The following is a 23,783-nucleotide window of genomic DNA, read 5'->3' on the forward strand; positions in this document are numbered from 1 at the left end:
GAAGTTTTTGGCATACAGGTCTCTGTCCTTAAGATTTAGTTGATTTTGATACACAAATAGGGCAAGTATAAAAAAACCCAGGCACTTAAGCAATTAAAACGTGACAGATGGCATTCAGGCTCACTGCTAGGCTCTGCTGACCTAATCTGGCAGTGTCAGCAATCATTCTGACGCAAACTGGTTTAGCTAGGGGTAACTGCTTGTTTTTTCAGATCTGCACAGTATTCCCCTTTTCCTAGCAAGCCTGCTGATACTGCCAGAGCAGATACTGCTATCTGCAGGCTTCCTAGGAAAAGAGGAAATGCAGCTGAAAGCGCAGCTGAAAAGAGTGGAGTTTTACTCTCTGTGACCCTGTCAAGCCTGCTGATAGCAGTATCTGACACTTTTCACCAGCTGGCCTAACAAACACAACAAATTTCGGTCCAATTCTCAGTTTAAAGCAACCGCATCATGAAGTCTTTCATCACAGCTGTCCCTTTTATTAAGGGTGGTTTCAAAGCCTAATCTAATCATGAACTTGCATTTGAATCCCCAAGAGTTCAAGGAGTTGTAATCAAGGGATTATGGAATAACATTAAAACACTGGTAGGTTCAGCAGAGCTAGTCAACATGTGATGTTAATCCAGGAGCTGAGTAAACTGCAAGAAACTGTCACACTGTAGCAGTTTGTGCTGAATATGTTTGCATCAAAGCATTCAATTCTTAGGTTTGATGATAATTGATGCTTAAAGAATTAAAGACTTTGTTGCCTGGCTTGCCAGGGTTCTTTCTAATATGAAAAGTAAGCTGAGGCACAAGGAACATCCCCACACCTATCAAACGTGAAAATCCCAACAGCTGGAGGCCAAAGAGCTGATGTTGTTATATTATACAGATAAATGCTTATTTCTCTCTCATTCCATTCATGTACTCTGCTGTGTACATGAAATTGAGGAGAATTAGAATGGAAGGACTTACACGTTTGTGTCTTGAACCAAGCCAGGGAGACGTTCTCTGTTGTAGTAGCTATAGCATTGATCGCATACACGAGACAGATTTTCTCTGCAAGCTTCTACTGCCATTTTCTTGGAGGAGCAAGAGCTGCACACCAGCCTGCCACAGCGCCTGCAGTGATGGCGCCTGTTAAACTAAGCAAAAGAGGTCATGAATGAGCAACAGAAAGAATTTACTGAAGTCTCCTCCTATATCTGCCTCCACTCACGAGTAAACTTACTCCATTTGAAGACAGGAAACACCATGCATGATAAGGCTTTTCAGAACTATACAATGATTGATTCTCCCTGTTATAATTCCTTTCTGGAGAGGGCATGGGTGGGGTGGGTGGGAAACAACAAACCAAACAAACCAAAACCCAGAGGCAGGTATTTAAAACATGTTTGCTGCAGTCTTGGGCTTTCCACTATTTAAACTGAACCAATTTTGATCCCAGCGCTAATTAGATCATCTCTTGGAAAAGTCAGAAGCTGTAGACTGTCTCTCTGACACCATCTTAGTAATTTCCAAATTTAAAAGCAATGGATACTTTGAGAAAACAGTACTGTTTCTAAGCAATAGAAGATAACAGACTGCCAGCACACCTGCAAAATTCAAAATTAATCTCCCTTAGAGCACCAATGCAGTTGCTAAAGCACTCTATGAAACAACAGGTTTTAGAGAAGTGTAACCAACAGCAAAGATTACATTTTCTGTATTGGTAATCTGAATTATGAGATGCTCCTGTTACTTCTTGCTAGCACAGTCAACTAGACAGCCTTTTGAAATATCAATACTGCTATTATTACACATTTTTGAGATCTCATAGTTGTCTCCTCTCTGATGACCAGATTTCCTCTTTAGGCCCCATCACTTCACAGGACTCTGCAAGGAGCTAACTGTTGCCAGTCTCCTCAGCTACACTAAATAGAAATTAATGGTTAAATATCAAAGGACCAGCAATCTTGTCAGGCCTACACTGAGGCAGACAAACTTGCTAAAGTAACTAGTGTCTCTTAGGAAACAGACTATGAGCAAGTGTTCATATTAAGGTCACAGTTCTAGGAATGTCTGTACTTCGTTTTTGCTCCTTACCATAGTAAAGCGTTCAGTTTTGCAAACCATACATAGCGTTTCAGTGTCATCAGGTATCCATTGCTGCTTTGGTGGCGGCTTCTCAGGAGGCACAAATTCGTGAGGAAACAAATTCTGCTGCAGACTTCTGTCTCTGGGACTTGCAGATATGGTAACACCTGAAAAAGAGCCAGGCCAAGAAAAACATGGAACTGGATTTAAGCTGCTTAATGGAGTCTTGAATACCAGAAAACAGTAGTGTTTTTTTAGACTTACTGAGGCTGTAAGATCTTTCTGTCTCACAAGATGACTACCATTATCTTTCAACCAGGCATGGCAGAAAAACATTGTGTAAGGAACATATATGCTTTAAGCTAAAATTGTAAGATTGTAAACTTATAGTTCTTTCTACGATTCTATGATAAGCAAGAGTTCATACCTATTAGTAGACCTGTACCATAACAATTACAGAAGTATAAGACAATTTGTCAGTATCTGTTCTTGTATCTATAAGCAGAGACTTAAAGGAGGAAGAAAAAAAAAATACCCTGGTATATGGATACCAAAAAGTGATATAGCATAAAATATAATCTTAAGGATACCCAGCGTTGACTTTTCTGAAGACTGATACTTTTCTTTGTTATCTCAGGAGAGGTGTGGTATGGCTAGCAACAGCATATCCCTCCCTGTTCTGGTCCCCTTTACAATCTACTATGGGGAAATCAGTTCAAAGAGGCTGGAGTTTAAGTCTTTGGCCTTTGGGATCTTTGACCTTGCCAATGAATACTCATTGAATCAAGTTTACAGTATTAGACAGACTTCTAGTTTATATGATGTGAGCCTGTTGCACTACAGGCTAATTAAAAAGTTGAACACATCATTGCAGCCCTGCAAGCCACCTTTTGTGTACAACTAAACTAAAAAAGAAAAAAACCATCTCCATTCCAGTAAAGCTAACCCATGCTCATGCAAGTAGATACTGGATTGCAAAAGAACATTACAGGACAACACATTCAAGTTTTGTAACAACATACAGATATTAAGCTGACCATTATGAGAAAAACTGAAGAGCTACACAGCCCAATCCAAGATGCTGCTGTCACTTCATGTAGGCAAGGCAAGAAGAGTCTTCAGTTCAGGATACAGAACCAGAGAACAGTTCAGACACCCTAAACTAGATCAGGATATCACTGTGCAGCTCTAGTTCAGGCCCATCACTTGCTGAGAATCACTAGCCTTGGAGGTCTGAAGATATCATTTGCTAACCATTTCCCAAGAGCACAGACTGCATCTCTCAATATATATCCTCCGAAGAGTGCACCTCTTGCATTAGATGCTGAATGGAACCTATAAAAGGATTTGCGTTTGTTTTTAAGCCACAAATATTCTTCAGTTGTTCTGGCTTAAATTATTTTGTTTCTATTCATTTGTGTTTGAGGACTGTGAGTGGAGCCTCTCAGACAATACAAGGTGTGCTATTTCCCTTGGGTCACAAGAGGGATCCCAGAAAAAAAAATAAATTCAAGGACCAAAAGAATGACAAAAAAAAAATACAACACAAATGAGATTTCTACTGTAAAACCAAAGTTAAGATCCAGAAAAAAAAAAAGTTAGTGAGCAAAGAATAGGAAGACAGAGAGAAGTACCACAACAATGGGCTTCCAGACAAGCTCTGCTTATATACCTAGAGAGAGAGTATAGAAGTCAAGACACAGAAGGATTAACCTGCAGCACCATTAATCCACTAGCAACCTAGCTTTGGCAAAGAGGTAATTTGTTTTTTCCTGCAGATGCAGTCCTGTTCCCTATGGTCTGTTCAGGCTTGCTTTTTTCTGTAGAGTCTGGAATGGAAAGGTTTTGTGCTGAATTTTCAGACATTTTGTAGATACCTACCGAAAATCAAAACAAAACCATACACTTTTTGTTCCTCTAAGTTTTCTTTTAATTGGGCCCAAACCACCCAAATGTAGAGACCTACTAACTGGCACTAAATGCAACCCAAGTTACTATTAAGTGGTGGGACACACATATATAGGGGATAAAACAAATAAGAACAGGTTGAAAGAAAATGGCACCAAGGTCTTAACCTCACCAGTAAAGCTGACAGGAGATAGTTCCGATGATCCCGATTTAGACAGTGCTTCACACTCCAATACCTGACTGAGACTTTCTTGGATACGTATCAGAGAATCTAGGACAAAGGGAAGAAAAAAATCCCATAAAAAAACTGAACAATCCTGGCCATATGTCTACCTGTTTTTATGAAGATTAGAGGAATCCATTCACAGGAGTATGTAAGAATGTCAGCACAAAACAGGACTAGTTATGTAATTACAAATTACTATGTTTTCATGAAAATTAGCCCACAACAATTCATGCAAAACTATATAAAATTCAATGACCTAAAACACAAAGAAAGGGATCCTTATCAAAGCAATGGACTACTGATAGGCACAGGAATAATACAGCAAAGAATAAGTATCAGATGTGAAAACAATTCGTTGACACAAGATGCTCATGGCAAATACTACATGCTTCACATTGCAGTGGAAGGAACATACTTGCAAAGTTATGGGTCATTTGGCAGGAAAAGATAGATAAGTGATGCTTTTATGTTAGCAAGAGCTGCATCTTTAAATCATGAAATGAAGTCAACATTTGGAAACTGGCATAAAGCAAGTTGGTACCATATATGTAGGTATAAATAGATACTGATAGGTACACACGCCATGAGCTTTTAATACAGCGAAACAAAAGCACTGGACTTGATCTGCAGCACCCTCTGCTGTTCCAGTTCTGAAATCCTGAAAGGAGAGAGCCAAATGCAGGAGAATCGAAAACAACATGGATGAGAAGGGACTGGCAAACTAGAAAGGAGAACTGTGCTGAGAATGTTAAACAGAACTACAAGTTTAAAAGTCTTCTATATGAAAAAAGGAACAGGACTCTGGTACGAGGAAAGACTATGGAAGTTTAAATCCTCATTCGATTTGGGGGAAGATGCAGTTGGCTGCAGGTTTTAGAACTGCTGAAGTCGTCAGTGACTTTGCGTTAAACGGGAATGAAATATAATTGAACAATATCATATAAGAAGAGACCCCAAAAAGGAGCAACAGAGGAAAGTCCAAGAAACTTTTGAAGCTGTTGGTCCTTGAGAACATCTATTTAAAAGAAAGGCAAAGACTTTAAGAACGTATTCTGGGCTAGGGGGAGACTGGAGGCACACATCTAAAAATGTCGTGGCACAACTGGTGAAATGATTCTGGGGGGAAATTGGCTCTTCTTTCCCAAGTGAAAAACAGCATTCTCAGGGACAGTCACCTGATCTCTTTTCTTTTAATGTGAAAGGGAAGTTGAGAGCTTTTTCTGCATATTTGGAGAGCAAATTGTCAATGTCTTCTACAGTAAAACCAATTTCCTGTCCAGCTAAGAGTTGGTGCAGTGTCTGCACAGCAACAGCTACCCAGTCCACCTTCATATTCATGAGGAGCTGTTCCAGCATGAGCAGCGGCCTGGAGGAGAGGTGGAAGTAGTTAACACGGGAGAGCTCAGGCAGAGACAGCAGCACCTGAGACACAAGGAAAAAAACATGTTAAAATTATACACCTTCAAATCTGTGTTTCTGTGAGATTAAAGACAAGAAACTAGCATGGTAGCTTATGCAGACAATGGAATAACACACAGAGGCCAAAAAATGGAGGTGGGACTTCTCAGACCTATTCCTACTTCTGTTACAGAATTACTGAGTGGATTTGCAGAAATTACTTAGCTTCCACTTTCCCATTCTATAAAACACTCCCTCATTTCAGAGGCAGTTGAAGAGTGGAAAGCATTTTGTGACCCTGTGACAAATATGTTGTAGCAGGGTAGAGCACATTCCCTTATTAAAATAAGCTTATAAAAAGAATATTAGCCTAATCTTTATCCTTCCATCATTTGAGGAAACATCAAGAGAAGCAAATAAGAGCAATTCTCCTAAAGATGGGCAGTTAATATAGACATTTTCCAAATTAAATCTTATCTTCAAAAGGGACAAGTAAGCAAACATTCCTTACAAGCCCAGCAAAATACTGTTGTGGCACACACTGGAGCAAGCTGCTATTTGTAGTCCTACAACAAAACCAACATTACCAAAAGCACTGCATTTTGTTTACATATAATGCATCCGAACAAGGTACTCTACTGGTTAGTGCATCTATTCCAAGGCTGAGCACAGAACCTGTATGACTTCTGTAAAGACAATGGCCATCTAAAAAGAGGAGTGATACTGTGTACCTTTGGAAGGCACTTGGGAGAAACATGCCATGTATGTGTCGAAGACCACTATACAGGTGGGCATATGAGAGTAAGTTGAGAGTGCTTTCTTTTTCAGTTGGGACAAAGATAGCAACTGTCCTGATAAACACCACAATTTTATTTTATTCCACCCCACCCTCTTTTAGCCTGTGCGCTCCTCCGCTCCCTCCAACTCAAACACAAGACCGCTCTGTTCATATTGGGAGCTACAACCACCTCATAATGTAGGAATTGCAAAGATGAAGGGGAAGAGAAGTTTTAAGCCATCTCTAACTTTCCTTTGGATCCTGAGGCTCAGGATCTTAGACCTGATATGGTGATAACGCTCTGGTAAAATCTACAGACTTTACATATTATGTATATATTATGTATTATAACATTACTTATATAATTATATATTGCTGTTAATCCCACAACGCAGGAGTTTTACTCACCTTTGATCCTATATAGAGTGCCTGGATTTCATTACGGCGTGCTGTTGTCAGATTCGCATAGAAGTGAGCTGTGAGGTAATCAGCCAAGAAGTGAGAAGCTGCCAAGTTTGGATGCTGGTCAAGGGACTGTTCACTGATAGCAAGGCAAATACCAGGGTCTTCAATTCTTTGTAATAGCTACAAAAACAAACAAAATACAGTGAATCCCTACTACATTCCAGGAAAGTAGCCTTTATAACAGGCATGACAGATTATTGCCCTACAACGGTCCAGCAAGCAAATTACTTTGCACAAGCGTCTTATATATATAAGGATGATTTAGACAATCCATTTATAGACTACTCATTGCCCATTTGCTCCATTTTGTTAATCAAAATATTTTAAAAATTAAAGTAAGCAAAAAAATTAAGCAAGGAATGGGACAGAAGGTGTAGTGATCAGAAGTCTCCACTTTGCTTCCAGGATATTTTCAAAGCTACACAGTCTGAAAGAGCCTGCACTTTATTTTACGCGCTTTGTTATTAGCAACAGCTCCATAATTATTAAAACCAGAAGAATTCACACTTCACTAATTTAGGCACTGAAGCACAACTGACCAATTCCTGTAATTAGTTTCACTTCTGTTCTTCTGCTTCAGCAGCACAGAAATGCTTCATTATGATTTTACAAATATAAGGGGCCTTGTATTTTCATGTAAGTAACATTTATGGTACTAGGTCCAACAACTAGATTGCCAAGCTGGATTTTTCACTTAAGTGGAACAGGGGAGAGCCAGGATCCTGAAAGCATATCTAAGCAAATAGCTTCTCTTAAGGGAGGAACCAAAGAAGTAATGAAACGCACACGCAGAAGGCAAAGAAAACAGTTCTCAACTTATTTGACCCATGGATGTAAGGCTGAAAGAGTCTTGCTATTACCTGCAATGCTTTTTCCATGTCTCCCATCTCCAGTAAGTGAAGAAGGTGCTCACGGTGAAGGTTGATCAAGTCTTCTCTTGGGACAGGATACAAGTGCCCCCATTCCTCACACAACTCATAGTCCTAAAGAATTGGGAAAAAAAAAAAAAAGTAAAAACAAAAAATAAAAGGACAAACTCTACCCTCTCTGATACAGCTGTTTCTCCCAAAGTTCTCAACAACTTCAAGAAATTTTGTAGCTTAGACTCCTCTCCCATATGCAAAAAGTAAATAATTACATTGACAAGGGGAAGAAGATGATAGTCAATTTTGTCAGAGTCACAGCCTGCATTGAGAATACCTTCTCATCTCACAGTAAGCAAGTTGGCTTTTTTGAGAGACACTTTTAAAGCCAGCCAGATCTACAGTATTAATACTTACATAATAATCAAGCCTGCATTATGCCAAAAGCCATGCTATTAAAGTCTTCAAAGTTCTAACAGAAAAGAACAGGTTGTATCTCAAAGTAAGAGTTATAACTTAAGGATTATTAACTACATGTAAATCTTGACATTAAACACAGATCTGTGTGTTTCTGTAGCACAGAATTGAGCAAAGGAATCCTTCCTCCCAAGGTAATCTCCATTGATCAGTGTTTTAAGATGCTATTTCAACAAATTTATCTATTCAAAGTTTAATGCATTCTAATTCAACAAAATCCACATGATGGTGCCTAACCTTTGCTTTCAGAATGATATTCATGACGGCCTGGGGGTCATCAGTGCAGGCTTTTTTCAGATCCTGCCAGTCATTCCACAATGGTTCATTTTGCACATTCAAAATCTGAAAAAGTTATTAGGGTAGCACAAATTTTAAAAGCTTTATCTACAACAATCATTAAGTCTAAGAAAACAGCTGAGGTGATCACATGAAGAGTTGCTTCACACAAAGAAAAAAGTCAAAAAGGAGACCCGCATTTATCTCTAGCCCTTTTCTGGGATGTTGTAATGCACTTGCGCTCCAAAAAAAGACTACATCATTTTCTCAGAGGTATGAGTCTACAAAGCACATTTATAAGGGAAGGTTTTTAAAAGACTAGATGGCAATAATTATGGATGAGAAAGTATATGTATACTGCAGATATTGCTGGCACTAACAGAAACAACTGAGCTGTCAGTTAGCAGAACCATTACCAGACAGAGCTCAGCAGGAACTTATGACTCCTTTGTTTGCTCTGTTTGGCTTTTCAGTCTATGCTGAACTCCAGGTCAGCTAGTCTGACTTGGGTATCTGCACTACCCTGCAGTCAGAAGAACTGACTGCAATACAAGCACGCTTATTGGACCACTAGTCTTGTACACCATGCCTAGGTACATCTGCACCTCTCAAGCTTATAAAATGATGAATTGGCATGGAAAGCTTCCAGAGGCTCTAGCATTTGTATAGAATGGAAAAACAAATACTTTGCAAAAAAGCAGCCTCACACAAACGTTTATGTCTAATCATGTTTGCAGACCTGAATGCTAACAGGAGAGTGGGAAAGCTATGACAGATGGAAGCAGAGTGTTAATTGGATACTACAGCACTGAAAACACATGACCTGTTTTGGATGAAAGACTTGAAAAGGTATTATGATCAAAAAGAACCAAGGGCTAAAACTTTTTTAAAGGGCAAGCATATTTGCTCCCTGCTGCCTATTTCATCTCAATGGTTACTTGAAGAATGACTTCGCACCTTTTGATAAACCTGAAGTTCTTTCTTCCTGCTCTGCAGACTGGCTTTTAGTTCATCAGTTATGCTCAAATCAGAAATGCAATAAGCTAGGATTTCCAAACAGGCATCAAGGGGCCATTTGTCCAGACAGCGCAGGGCCAGCCTACTTCTTAATGTTGCATTTTTTACTGGGAACAAGTATTGCCAGCCATCCTTATCTGTGGAGGAAACAAATCACTAGTTTGAAATTCAGTTTCTATAATTTGGAAAATAAAAAAAAAAAAATCCTTATCCTCATTGGATTGCATCACCAAAAGAAACAGTACAGTGCTGAAAAATCAATGCAAGACTCATCCCAAGCATCAGATTCTTGGGAAGTAACGAAAGCTAGCATGAGATAGTAAGTAACTTTAGACTCCAAAAGGCACCTCCTTTCACAGGATACATCATCCATGTGTGACAATGACACGGCAGTAAGAGATGTTCCATTAACAGTACTATGATTAATGTCTCCTGATCTATTCAGCTCTTCACATAAAAATAACACCACAGATGCATTCCAGTTCTCTTGTACTAAATTGGTCAGGATTTGCACATTTGCAAAACAGAAACTACACCATCAGAGAAAGCAAATTTAGGATGAAGGAAGGAAAGGTATCTGTTTCTATCTTTAGATTTGCTCAAAGGACCACTACTTTAGTTTCTACCTCCTGATCCAGGCTGTATTCTTCATATATTAAAAAAAAAAAAAAAAAAAAAGATGAAGGGAATAAAGCCCAACTTAATCCTTCTTACCTTCAGCAGCTGCACAGCTCAGCACAGCATCCTTCACATTGACCAGCTCCTCCACATCCTGACTGTACAGATCCAAGACCTTCAGAGCTCTGTCCCAATCCTCTGCAGCAAGAGCTTGTTCAAAGACTCCCGTTAGTACCTTAACAGCTGTGGTGGAATGCAATCCTAGGAGAACCAGAGATATGTATGTCTTGCCAGAGAAGACACTAGCCAAACTGCTACCTTCCTCTTGCTGATTCTGAAGTGGCTCAAACACAGCAAGAAGAAATCGTTCCAATATTGGGAACTCCTTCAACAATGCCTCACACTCCCTGGAAATCTGTTCCAAACCTAAAGGCACTTCCCGTCTGCCCCGAAATTCCATCCAAGATAAACTCGATTTGGGAATTTTCTGTATATTAGATGCACTTAGACATGCCACTGTGGCCATTAGCTTCGACTGAGACTTTAGGAAGTCCAGGGAGGAGGCAGTGAGTGTGTGCTGGCTCAAGTCATTCACAGAGGATGGGGCCTGAGTGGAGATATCCTCAGAGGTCACTGCAGAATTGTGAATACGTATTTCAACATCTGGCAGGCAGTGGTAGGCACACTGGTGTGCTAAGTTGCTGATGTTTGTCAGAAGAGACTTTGCCTGGCTGTTTTGCCTTGCACTGCACAAGGACAGTGGTTCACAGCAACAGTTAACAATAACTTGCTGCACATTCAAGTTCAACTCTTCTTTAGCCAAGAGAGAAGAAAGCCTGCAGGATTGAAAACAGAACCAGCTTACCCAGCACATAAAAAAGGTACTTTACAATTACACATTTTCATAAATCTTCCAAATGTTTTGTGAACACAAGGCCCCTAATATTCTTCACAGGTACATACTGCAGAAGAGTACATATCCTATGTTTACTCAGTATGAAAAAGAGGTATATAGCACGACATCAATAACTCAGAGCTTATGCTGCCATTCCTTCAAAGAAAAGGAATTTACTCCTCAAACATTCACTTTTACCTAAATGCGACATACCAAAATCATTCACCATTAGTGCTCATCTTTTTAAGAGCTTCTGCATCAAATCAGACACTTTCCATCCCAGCCTAGTTTAGTAATTTGTGATGGAAGGACCTTAGATTATCCAGTTTACCTACTGACCAGGGCAAGAGCCATGCCCAGCTGTATTCTTAAGAAGCCCTACTGGTCCATTTTATTTTATTACATTGCTAAGCTGCAAGTCTACTGCTCTGAACTGTCACACATTCAGTTAAAAAAAATCCACATAAACGCACTCTCTCTTCACAACAGACAGTAATTGTTAAAAATGAGGAGCCACAGTCTTCCCGAGCAAAAATCTTTGGGTTGGTAGAGAAGCCACTGACTAAGCTCCTCCCTGCACACTAATCCTTGCAGCATTAAGCGATCGGCTGGTGGGACACAGCAGGCTGTACTACCTGTGCTAAGTAGTGAGAGAAGAATTTAATCCTGGCCGAGGTCCAAAGTCACCAACACCAAAATAACCTAGAGAACTACACAATATGAAAAGCACCAACCTGTCAGGATGAACCTGTTTCTCGAACACAAGCTGGGAGAGCAGCTGAGATGGACTCTGCTGTAACAGTATGAAAGGGTTCCCCACTTTCACTTCGGCAGATATATCTTCAAAAAAAATCAGAACATTTATTATAATACAAACATATTAGCTGAATACACTACCCAAGTCTTATTTTAGGAACACAAATTTTAAGAGCCTGAGTCTGAAACCCCTTTGACTAAATTCAGAGGTCCACAGTCACATTAGCGTGGTAAAATCCAGAGCAAATTGCAGGGCATTAGTGATTACGATATGCCTCTCAAACTTGGCACCACTAGCTCACATTTTACTGGACCTATTACCAGAACAGGTAGAGTGGATAGTCTTCGGCCTTTAAGCGAGATCTAGGTTCAAACAGTTTAGCAACTCTACTTCAAACTTTCACCAAAAGATTTATTTGTGGTAAGAGACAGAAAATGTGCAGTATTGGTTTCTGAGGAGTCTCTGAATGTAGATTAGTGAGTCCATGCTCTGTTCAAGTCAAAGTGAGCAAAGGCAGAGAGGGAACTCAGATGTACAGCTGCTTTTAGGAAAGGAGTGAAACCCTGGCCACTATTGCTGAAAAGCCTTTGTATCCACTACTGCATTATGTCAAGTAACTCTGAACAGATTCTCATAAGTTTACCTTTTCCTTTTATCTTCCAGTACAATAAACTTTCCCCAAAACTCACTCAGCCTTTAAATATTGTGCATTTTTTTTTTTTTTTGGCTTTGGCAGTTAGTCAATGAGGATTGAATCATGTCCATATAGAAGTTATGGCTGGTGTGGTAGTGACCTGAGCTGAACCAGCATGTCTGAAAACAGGTCTTTGGCCTTTTTTCTTAACCTCTTGGAAAGGTATTCTCTGAAATCAGTACTGTGGTATTTTACATTACTGCAGCTCAATTAGTGTCAACTTTAAAAAAACAGACAACTCTTTTTTCTCCTAGCACAGTAAGTTGTTCTGTTCTTCTGACAGATTTATATGCTGATGGTGCATTTTTTTTCATGGACCACCATCATCTGCTGATTCTTTGAAAAAGTTCTGCCTGGTTACCTCTGCATAGCCTTCTACACACTCTCCTCTTAGCCTTGTGGAGCAGCAAGGCACAGGTTGTCTCTAAGGGAGCTGAAAAGTGCACAGCATGCTGATCCACTGGATGCAAAAATCAATCTCACCTTATAGGGTAGCGATCAGAATTTTTGGAAGCCGGGGTTGTTTGTTTTCTCTAAACAAAGTGCAGAATTTGGGTCAGTAGTTAACATTTCTGTTCTTGTTTTCCTACTGCCATCAGCTATTTTCATCTTAGCTGTGGGAGGCCGAGGTGTTAAGAAATAAAATTTAAAAAGCAGTGCAATAATCAGTTGAAATCAAAAGATCTGACTATGCAATGTAGGCACGTTTGGCAAGGAACCATTTTTGCACAATTACTTTCCAGAATCGGGCCAGACTACACAGTCTGGGTATCTTCACCCAGGCTCTCACTTTCCAGCAGAAACCCCTTACCTAGCTCTGCATTCAGGCTTCGTAACACAACAGCAGCCAGTGTAGTGATGTAGTCAAAGAAGGCCTTCACAAAGTTTGTCTGCGTGTTGCTCTCTGGCATGGTTTGGACATGCTGGTCAAGAGTTCTCAGCAGGAGCTGTGTTTGATTCCAAACCAGGTGCTTCTCCAGCTCCGTAGGTTTGAGAGAGGCCTGCTCCACCAAGGTGCCAAGCAGGCTCCCTTTAGAATCTGGTTTAAGAGAACAGACGTACGTCCAAGATTCAAGTAAGTATTAAATGCCAAAAAGGAAGGGGGGTGGGGGGGAGAAAGAGAGAGAGAGAAATGCTTTAGCCTAATTTCCTCTGTGCAATTACAGATCTCAGTCTGGGCATTATAATTTTATTGAAAGCAAGAGAAACTTTTACAGCAGAATAAATCAATGGTTCATCTAAATTGGTAACCATGCCTCAGACAAGTTAGAAATACATTACGGCAGGCCTAAAATATATCTAGTTGTGTGTCATTAACACAAAAGCTCATTCTAAAACACAGGTGTTGACCAGTCCTTGTGCTCTATGACATGTAGCCCTTAGACCTCTCCTAAATTTTTGCTCATTAAACACACAAATATCTTTAAATATTTTACAAACACCTACATGACATTTAGAAATCTGGTGAATGGAGGGAAAAAAAAAAAAACAAAGAAAAAACACATAAGAAAACACCCCAGTGCTAGGAAAGCACTGAGAAAAGGCAACTGTGGAAGACTTCTTCAGAACAGGATGAGATGTTTTATGATAGCCCTATCAAAATTGGAAGGTATTATTATGTTACAATAGTTTTATCTCCTTTTTGTTTAAAAAAAAAGGAAACAGTAAGGATACACCTAATTATCTATAAGCTCTCAGGTTAAAATACACTTAAAGAATTCCTTATTAGGACTGAAGAAAAATAGGACAAATAACCTCAATTGTACTCATTGACATTTTCACACTTCGCATTCATGATTTAAAAAAGCTCATATTTATGCATATGTCAAAGAGCACTACTACTAGATTTATAATTGTCTGGACAGGCCAAAACGAAAATTTAGATCCATTTGTCAGTCTTCACGATAACAGAAATAACTCACCCACAGAACGTTCAACACATGTCAGTGCTTTTAGGATTTGATCCAGATTTTGTGATAAAACAATTTCATTAGTAATACTTTCTTCAGTCAAGGCAGGATAGCAAGCTTGCAGAAGGTCTACGATACTGCATCGAAAATGACTCCCTATTTTCTCATCTGAGACCTCTACAAAGAAGGAGAAAGAAACAGCAACTATAACAAAGACAGAAATATTTTTGCACAGAAAAAGGCCCACAGAACCAATAATTGTATTATAATACAACCAGTTTGCCAAATTCAAAGTGTTTCAGTTTATTCAGAATTGAGCTTGGGTCCCCATCCCCTTTTTTTGTTTTAAATACTAAGCTAAAAAATGGAAAGTTCAAATTTCCATTGCCACAGAAAGCAAGAATTTGATTTAAGCACATTTCAACAGAAAATCTTATCAGCAAAGCATCCTACCTGGCTTGGACTGCCCTTGTGATGTGCAGGAATAGTTGAGAATTTTACTTATTTGCTGGAGAACTGCTGGGAAGCCCTTTACACCTTCAGAGTGCAGTAAAACAAAGTCAGGTCGGTGGCCTGGAGAAGTCATTGTGCAAAGGGGACAAAATAAAAGTTAAGAGTGGAAAAAGGAGAAACTAACATGAAAGTACAAAGTGAGATTTAATTAAGACTCAGGTGTTAGCACAAACAACACAGCACAGAGAGGAGTTTTCTGCTCCCAGGCCCATGTCGATAAACACAAAAATTAAAAGCCTACCCCGAGTTTCAAGGCTGTTGTACAGTCTTCTTTCTGCTGTTTCCAAAAGCTGTTTGCATGTCTTCCAAAGATGGCACTGAGTGCAAGCTAGGTCAAATGCTGCCATTGCTGAAGGACTGAGGTCCTCAAGGACTTCCCGCAGAGGATCAGTATGCTCCAGCTGGATGTTGCTGATCCAGAACTTTTCTTGGAGAGTAGGGGCAAGACTTCCAGAAGTTGCAAGCAATTTATCAGTAACATCCGAGATGGAATAAAATACCATACCTACATGTGTCAGCAAAACACACAATCACTAATTAAACCACATATTTATCTCAGATCCTGTCATGGATAATTATTCTCTAATCCTTTAGGAAAATAATTCAATAGGTGGCCTGCTTCATGGACGAATTACTGCAGAATGGATAAAACTAATTGGGCATTGACAGCAATTTTCAGCATTCTTAGTCTCCTTTTAAGTCAAAGAATCACCACGTACTCTTCTGAACAACTGTTGCACTCATTATGACAGTATTCAAATTGCTTTCTCCTGTTTTCCACTTCTCCCTCACCTTTTATGAGAAGAACTCAAAAAACCCAGTCCTTACCAGCAGCTGCTGCATTCCCAATAGCTTGCAGTGTCGAACGGCCACTGCCAGACCTCCTGATGCCTCCAGTGCCATCTGATGCTTGATTCTCAATATTGTGCTCCACTCTTGCCATTTCTCGTACTGCCTCTTGGTAGCGCTCCATGAAAACCAATTCACCATAGCAAGGTGAAGTATCCAGATTAAACATCAAAGCCACCTTTCAAAAATAACAATAGATGTAATTACAGAGCACATGAAAAGTTTTCAAAAGTCAAAGAGCTTTGGGGGTTTTTAGAGGAGATGAGGGAATAAAATAAAGCAGATATTTTAACTGAAAAATGTCCCCACAGACACAGCAGGCTGAAATGTCCTGAAAAACAGGACCTTAGAGACATTTTTCAACTATTTTTATAAAGCTCAGCTACAATTTGCTGCAAGGGTAGAGTTGAATTAATTTTTGTAAACCACACCTTTCAGAATGACTCATCATGATTTCAATACACTGTGTAATGAGAGAAATCCATCAGTTTGGGCCTCCAAAGTAAACTATTTTAAACAAATTCTTATTCAGCAAGGAATACCTTCTAGAAATGTAAACACAGAGTAGATAAGCACAGCTGTGCAAGTTCCTACTATCAAATCAACAACAGAACACAAACCAAGCTTGAATTCTTTATCATCAATGATACTGAAATTCAAAGTAACAAAGCAAAACAAAATGCTTCTTTTGGCCCTGTAAGAAGGGAGAAGATGAAGTGGCATGCTTGACATCGAACAGAACTAATGAGTTGAGCAGTGCTGCTAATGCAATGCTTAAATGATATTAACTGCTCCAATATTGCTATCTGAAACTCAGCCAGGTCACAGCTTTTTGCAGAGGATCCAATCACTGATGCACCTCAAGATGTTTCTTTGGAGCATCAGCCCAAAAGCCACAGAGAAAGGTATGCACAGCTGTGAGGGAGCAAAGAACTACAAGTGTGCAGACTGTCAATTTCAAGTCTTTCTGCCTGTTTTCAGTACCAGGAATTTAGCCTCAAAAACATACCTCCTTCAAATAAATGTAATCACCACTTTGGCTCTGCTTTGGGTAAGGAACGCATTTGCATAAGGAACACACTTGCGTGTTCCTGCCAAACTTACAAGTGGGAGAGTATCATGGTTTTGATTCAGTGACTAAAGTAAGCAGTTCAGATGCTGCTTCCTCTTCCTCCGTAAGCTCTTTGTGTTCTTCATTCAGCTGAAACACTAAGCTTGGCCAGCTCTCATGAGACATTTTCACGCTTTGAGAACCCACGTTTAGAGAAAGCATTTTTATATAATGAGTTAAAAAAACCCCAGCATCCTTAGGATGTTGGTTTGGAATATCTTTGTTCCTTTCACTTGCTTCTATTTCCGAAGTGACCCTTTCACTTGGAAAGCAGATGCTTCAGCTCTATGCTTACCAATACAGAAGCAGCAGGAACTTCATCAGCTATCACAACCACAAACGTCAATACCAAATTAGCTTTTTAATTGCACAAAATACATGCAACTCATTTACCTGATGGGCTTCTACGAAGTTTCCTCTCAAAACACAAGAAACTAACAGTGATTCTGGTGGGGAAAGCATCATAGGAATGAGGGGGTTGTGCTGATGTGGTCTCACCCTGCTTTCCAAATCACAAGAGCCAGACACATTACTGGTACTTCCCTCTGCAAGACCACAGAATTAATCAGTACGCTATTATGGAAAAAACATTTCACCAAATAACAGCCAACTATCAGATAACAGTACTTCACATATTTAACACAAAAATATAAGAGGAGAGTCGCAAGGAAGTTTTAGGGTAAAGAGGTCAACATAAACATCTTGTTAAAAATTCTCGTTATAGTTCACTATTTGGTCAGAACTTTCATTTTGGATCTCATCCAAATGTAACACTGTCTAGCGGCTACATAATGTGGATGCAATGCTAGGGCACTGGTTCAATATGGATAAAGTGAGAAGTCTTAAGTGTCGGACTTATTAAATCAATTTAGCATGCCTAAGCATGTTTTAGGTTACATGACTACCAGTCTATTAGCTTTTTTGATGGTTTCCACTTTGCCACATTGCACAGTTTCCTGAAAGCCAAAAATATCAAGAAAAATCTCATTTTCTTATTCCAGAAGGAGAGATGTATGCTACAAAAAAAGTTAGCCAGAAATGGGAGTTCTGAGAAGTGAAAGGTTCTAATTCTGTTCTGCGTAGAGCAGTAATTCACATTAACTAGCCAAGCAAATACTTCATCATGCACATTGACAAGACAAAGAAATACTACTTTTGTGGCCTAATACCTGAGGTACTGGTGCTTAGCTCACTACTTGTACTTTCTAATGATGGACTGGAAGTTCCCTCTTTCCCACCTAAAATAGAAACAAATCAAAACCAGCACATTAAATGCACTTTTTCTAGACAAGGTAGTTAAAACTTCCTGCAAAGAACAGATCAAGCAACCGCAAGAGATCTTCAAGAGTATCTCACAAATGACCCATCACTGATGTCTATGATAAATGCAAAAACTGCTGATTTGAAGAAAATGCTAGGCAAGAGACTATGTTGGGGTGGCCCATCAGTGACTCACGTCTGATACTTTAAAGCTTCTTATTTTGGAACATCCCACTCCAAAGGCTAAACAGAAAAAGGGTGAGGAACCCAACTTTCTCTTAAGGCTGCCAATTTAAGCCACAAATTCCTGTAAATTCACATCCTAGATACTATTGTGATAGGAATGAAAACATACCAAACAGTCATTGGATATAGTGGAGAAAGGGAAGAATTGGTACTGCAGTTGCAAAGTTCTCCCCTGCTGTAAATCAGACTATGTATGAAAGAAGTTATTTTCCTACCCGAATTTAAAATTAATTATATTTTAGTTGTGCAGGTGAGCTTTAGGAAAACAACCTCAGTCCAAGTGGAACTGGACTAAAACACTTCAGTTAGAAAACTAAAGGAAATAAATTTAGTTCTCTACTCCTAGTCCATTAAATCTAATTGCATTCAGCTATGAGCTCAGCAAAATTATGCACATTTCAGAGATGTCTTCTACAAGTTACTTTTTCAACTCACCTGTCTTGTACCTTTGAGATCTACTTCGTTTCTTAAAGCTGGAGGACCTGATTAAAGAGCAGTATCTCCTGGAAGCTGTAAGCTGATGTTCTGTGAAACATTTAAGCAAAAACATTACCAAGTAGCTGGGCAGGCCATAAACAGTTACTTGTCTACCTTAAAGAATCTATCAGCACATCTACACAGGTAGAGCTATGGCGGCAAATCTCCAAAGGAAACACAGTTCATCTCAGCTAAGACCTCTTCCGCAGCAAAGTTTAAACCAGCACCTTGAAGTAATTTTGATGCAATTCAACTAATACTGTGTTTTTCACATCCACATCCAATGTTGCTTGGAATGTACTATACCTTCTACACACCCCAATGAGTACTAAGGGTCTTTTCCAACCTAAATGATTCTATGATTCTAACTATACAGAAAAACAGGTGTAGTCCAAGTACATAAGCAGCTAGAAACAAGGCAAAAATAATAAGAATTAAAATATTAAAAGAGAGAGTTTGATTTGTCCTTAAGGTTTTGCTGAAACAACTCAGTTCTTCAGTAATGTGGGGTAGTATGAACCCTTACTCAGTCAACAATTCTGGAAGTGAGCAAGTAAGGGGGGTGCCAGCCTGAGACAGAAAATCAAGAGATGCACAGCATTAAGAAAAGCCAGCCACCTTTCCCTGAAAGATGTTCCCCAAATAGTTGTCATCATTTGTCAGAAGACAGGATTCAAAAGTACAGAATCCCATAGAAAGCTGCTGCCTGTCCAATAGAAACACTGAGGGCTGCCTACTCAAACCTAAGTCCCATCACATCCCCTCCTTTATAGGGGGAGACTTGAGAAACAACTGAACACAAGTTTGGAAACTTGGAACATTTAAGGTCCATACTGCACAGTCTTTCTTGGGACATGGACTTTGCATGGTCTGAGATACACAATAAGCCACACCGATACAAGCAGAAATCTGACAGTAGCAGGGCTAACAAGTCATAGTATATGGAGAAAGGTGGGAAATAGGTTCCCGAGTGCATTGTTCTAGCTACTCTTGAGGAGTGGTCTGTATTTCAGAATAATCCAACTTCCTCTGATACGTGTTCCTAACATGCTTCCAGACTAGGCTAAATCAACACTCTGTCCATGAATAACATGAGTCTATCTGGCTTGCATTGGATCACACACCACCATGTCCCTTCATGTCACTGCACTCTCAACATAACTTGTGATGAAGGGGCAGGAGAAAGACAGGCGAACTGAAGCAGTGTGTCCACAAAGGGGAGAGAAAAAAGAAAAAGAAACCCCAAACTTTCTGATTAGAACAGAGATCACTCCTATTGGAGAATGGTGCAAGAATCAGGCGATCTCCAACTAGGTCACTCTCCTAGTATCTGCCAAAATGCGCTCCCCCAGTAAGATGCTCAGGGAATTTAGTCTTGAGACCACTGCCTGGGCAGTTATAACAGAACAGTGTCAGTATATCAGAAAGTGCCAAATACAAAGCCCACCTGCATTTCTGTTACTCATCACCACCTTGTATCGCCAGTGAGCTTCAGAAAGGTATTTGGAAAACTGTAACACGCGACTTCCAAAGGCATCTCTGCTTGCAGAGAGATTCAAGCACTCGACAAGCTCCAGCTCTTCGCGAAGGACGTTACTGGAGTCCCATGGGAGAGAACCCTGAATTTCTTCCAGATGGTTGAGAAGCAATGTGAGGAAGGCATCCATGGCCACATCATCCACTAAAAATCCAGTAACACCACTGGTGAAGTGTTTCAGATCCAGGTAGCTCAGCCTAGAGGTTTCACAGCTTTTGCCACCTAACACTGAGTCATGAAGATCTTGGGTATCTGTGTGAACTGTCTGAGCAGCCAGCAGATGCCTCTCTAATTTCTTTTCAGCCTCTATTAGGCGCTGTGGACTTTCTGAGGTGGAAGACCGCCGACTAGCACTGCCTTCTACCCTCACAGTAGTACTCTTTTTGTCAAGATCATCATCCTCTGCATAGTCCTCAGGTAGAAGAGTCTCAGTATGGAGGTCACTGTAGGAAATAAAAAGCAAGGAGAAGATGTTCTCCAAGACCTCCAGGCGCAGAGGAGCAGGAACACTCCTTAAGAACTGCTGACACTTCACAAGGTACTGAGGAAATACTGAAGAGCATTCTGTGTAATTAAAAACAAAAATAAAGAACATTTCCAACACTTTCCAGGAGTTCCTTCCTCCAACCTTTGCCCTTTAAGAAAATCCTAGAAGAGAGAATGGTCCCAGTGGCTCAGAACCGATAACTCCTCCAGAAATCAACTAAATACATGTCCAACATTTTACATTTAAGAAGGTAGCGTGCCTCCTCCCTCTCTGCAATGCCAATTATCACCTTGCGCAATGACGTGCAAACTCAGATTACACCCATTTTAGTCATTAAATCAGTTTTAGCTCTGGGAAATAATAAGCTTTTACAAAAGCACCCCTGCCACTACCACCCTATATCTAGTACCACCTTCTTTTTGAACTATATTTTTAATACAATTACCTTAAATATTTTAGAACAAGGCAGGTAGCTTATTCATATCTATTATTACTAAAGGTAAGAACACCTTAAAGAAATGCCATTATACTTGTTTGCAAAGCACTCATAGGCCACTGAATAAAAACATGATATGTACACAGAGTGCAATATTATCCCAATACTAAGTGATAATTCAGAGCCCCGCAAATGGAGAAGCACAAGCTACTAAACCTGAGAAAGGAGGCCAATCACCTGCTGGTTCTTCAGAAGTTGCATCTTCAGGGATATCACCAAGAAGGCTGCGTACACAATCTTTGCACTTGGAATGCTTATGTGAATTCACACAGAGAGCATAGATAGCATACTTCATGGCGCAAAATGCTCGAAAGAGCGCCAGATTGCGTTGCTGACTCAGGGTGTTAGGGAGTGTTGCTGCTGTGGAGGGAAACAAGGGTGGTGAGGGGGTAGGAGGTAGACAAGAAAACAAGTTAATTTTCTCCTGCAGTTCCCACACAGCAATATTTATCCTGTCTTTCTGCCCCAGTGCCACCTCCATCCCAGCTTTGCTCTATCTCACAGTTACTTCAGAACATTTGGAGGGGAAAAAAAAAACAACAACAACAACAAAAACCCTACAACAGATGGGCACAGAAAAGTCAGGTCTGGATCCCCTTCTGAAAAGGAAATTTTCTGTGAATTTGTGTTACAGCACCTAGCTACTGTACAGAACGATCAAAATCTGCTCATGACGAGTCTTATTAGAGGTACATGGTTAAGCTACACGGCTTAACCAGACAGACCGTGCCTTCTTCCAGCATCTTAGAATTTTGTGTTCTATCACAGAGCAGGTAAGTAGGGAGATAGTGTAGACTGGCTATGACCATAGTGAGAATAGAGTACCACCACCTCTACAGATTTGTACTAATGAATAGATATCATGGTTGATTCTATCCACAATGGCGGGCCATACAGGTCATACACAATCTGCAACTGATTAAAGAAAAAGTACAGTCCCACAGTTTCCTTCACACATTTATGATAAAGGCAACTTAGAGAAGTATTACACCCACTCCTTCCCTTTTTGCTGGAGGAAAGAAGGTGTCACATGCCAGAGACATGATTCCTTCTTAGTACAACAGAACATCAGAGCTGCAAATTATGTAAAAGTCACATCATCATCCCCTTCACCCAGGAACACAACAGAGTCATATATTCTGTTATACTGGGTTTAGATAAATTATCCAGCTACTGTACAGAGGTTAAAAAAAACCCAAAACAAAACCAAAACCAAAACTCCAGACAGTATTAAATTAGTGCTTGAATCCACTATCCTATTTTCTTATACAAGGGGTAGATTGTCCCTCTGCCTGTTGTCACGCAGCGGAAGCATTAGCAAAGTTTTTTTTTTAAACAAAGCACTGGTTTGATGTACTGATAATGTCCCCATCCAGACTCTGGGACTGAACAGCATTACCTAGCAAGTGTTTCAGCACTGTCCTACACAAGGTTTGAGCATCACTTCAAAGAACAGCACCAGCCTGAACTTTTCTGAAAACTACAGAGCAGCCAAGACAAAAGCCCTGAAAGCATGAATAGTTTGAAACCAATTAGTCCCTATCACTGCAATTCTAAACAGCAACGATCATGGAAACCATAATGTAGACAGCAGACAGAACTGAGGGAACATCCAAGTATGAATCCTTTGCAGAACCCACATGGCCACAGAAATGCTATAATTCACCAGCAGCTCTACACTAACATGTAGCACCTAAAAAGCTCTCAATGTCACTGTATTAAGAGGACTTCAGGCAGGTGAAGCCAGAGATCTGATAAATCTCTTTTTCTCTGAAAAAGAGAAATGTCTAGCTAGAGATACTACAAGATACACACTGGTAATCAAATGCAAGTTTAATATACTTTTGCTTCCCATGTGGAAAGGCTTGGATGCAGTGAGTCTGTGTCAGTATCCGCATCTAAACCAACCCTTTTCCTCGTACCAATATTGAACTACCCTTTAACTATAAGCACTTGTTTTTCCTATGCCAGAAATATTAACATTTTATTCTTCAATTGTGTAACTCATGAGGAAATTTCTGCCCATCGTTTCTTTTGTTAGTGTGACTGATCAAAGCTAGTGTTATGCATTGATCTGAAGGGTGCTTGAACACAACTGTCAACCAGCACCACTGCTTCAGTTTCACTACTGCAGCTGACAGATGTGTGTCAGAAAGAAGGGGAAGAAGGGGAAGTATGTGGGGTGAGGGAAGAAAAAGGCCTGTTAACACTACCAAGTCAGACAAATCAAAACTTCATGACTCCTCTCCTCCCTTTAAGTTTCAAAGTGGGTTATTTTAAAGGAGATTCTATCAAACTGTGTTTATAGAATTATCTGAATTTTACAGTAATCACTGGGCTGAAAAGAGAGGGAGGACTAGTCTTCCATTAACTAGTTCCGTAAATTAAGGTGACCTGAAAAAAGAAGAGAAACCACTGCTAAGAGTTCTTTAGCTACAGTCATGCAGCTCCCAGAAGACATGATGGG

The 23,783-nt window shown here is 40.0% G+C and overlaps 1 protein-coding gene across 12 annotated transcripts in view; it reads right to left on the bottom strand.

The window, feature by feature from the left end:
• The window catches only part of ZFYVE26 (zinc finger FYVE-type containing 26), a 52,096-nt gene that overhangs the window by 17,172 nt on the left and 11,141 nt on the right, over positions 1–23,783 (bottom strand). For 9 of the 12 annotated variants that reach the window (XR_015702023.1, XR_015702022.1, XR_015702021.1 and 6 more), the window contains 20 exons: positions 21,473–21,676; positions 20,244–20,897; positions 18,755–18,844; positions 17,983–18,051; positions 17,207–17,358; positions 15,682–15,880; positions 15,095–15,358; positions 14,794–14,913; positions 14,353–14,517; positions 13,242–13,469; positions 11,714–11,819; positions 10,181–10,920; positions 9,407–9,603; positions 8,411–8,515; positions 7,694–7,816; positions 6,777–6,953; positions 5,368–5,614; positions 4,139–4,237; positions 2,068–2,225; positions 958–1,127 (listed from right to left, as the gene is read on the bottom strand). Coding sequence is in view for 9 of the 12 variants with exons in the window: in XM_087746535.1 (XP_087602661.1) it covers positions 958–1,127; positions 2,068–2,225; positions 4,139–4,237; positions 5,368–5,614; positions 6,777–6,953; positions 7,694–7,816; positions 8,411–8,515; positions 9,407–9,603; positions 10,181–10,920; positions 11,714–11,819; positions 13,242–13,469; positions 14,353–14,517; positions 14,794–14,913; positions 15,095–15,358; positions 15,682–15,880; positions 17,207–17,358; positions 17,983–18,051; positions 18,755–18,844; positions 20,244–20,897; positions 21,473–21,676 (4,267 nt within the window). In the remaining 3 variants the exon portion in view is untranslated. The remainder of the gene's footprint in view (positions 1–957; positions 1,128–2,067; positions 2,226–4,138; positions 4,238–5,367; positions 5,615–6,776; positions 6,954–7,693; positions 7,817–8,410; positions 8,516–9,406; positions 9,604–10,180; positions 10,921–11,713; positions 11,820–13,241; positions 13,470–14,352; positions 14,518–14,793; positions 14,914–15,094; positions 15,359–15,681; positions 15,881–17,206; positions 17,359–17,982; positions 18,052–18,754; positions 18,845–20,243; positions 20,898–21,472; positions 21,677–23,783) is intronic. The other 3 variants (XM_087746541.1, XM_087746536.1, XM_087746534.1) reach the window with 2 other exon arrangements.

This window comes from Nipponia nippon, unplaced genomic scaffold (genome assembly GCF_047370975.1).
Source record: "Nipponia nippon isolate SJK-2023a ecotype South Korea unplaced genomic scaffold, ASM4737097v1 scaffold_10, whole genome shotgun sequence".
Taxonomy (NCBI): domain Eukaryota; kingdom Metazoa; phylum Chordata; class Aves; order Pelecaniformes; family Threskiornithidae; genus Nipponia; species Nipponia nippon.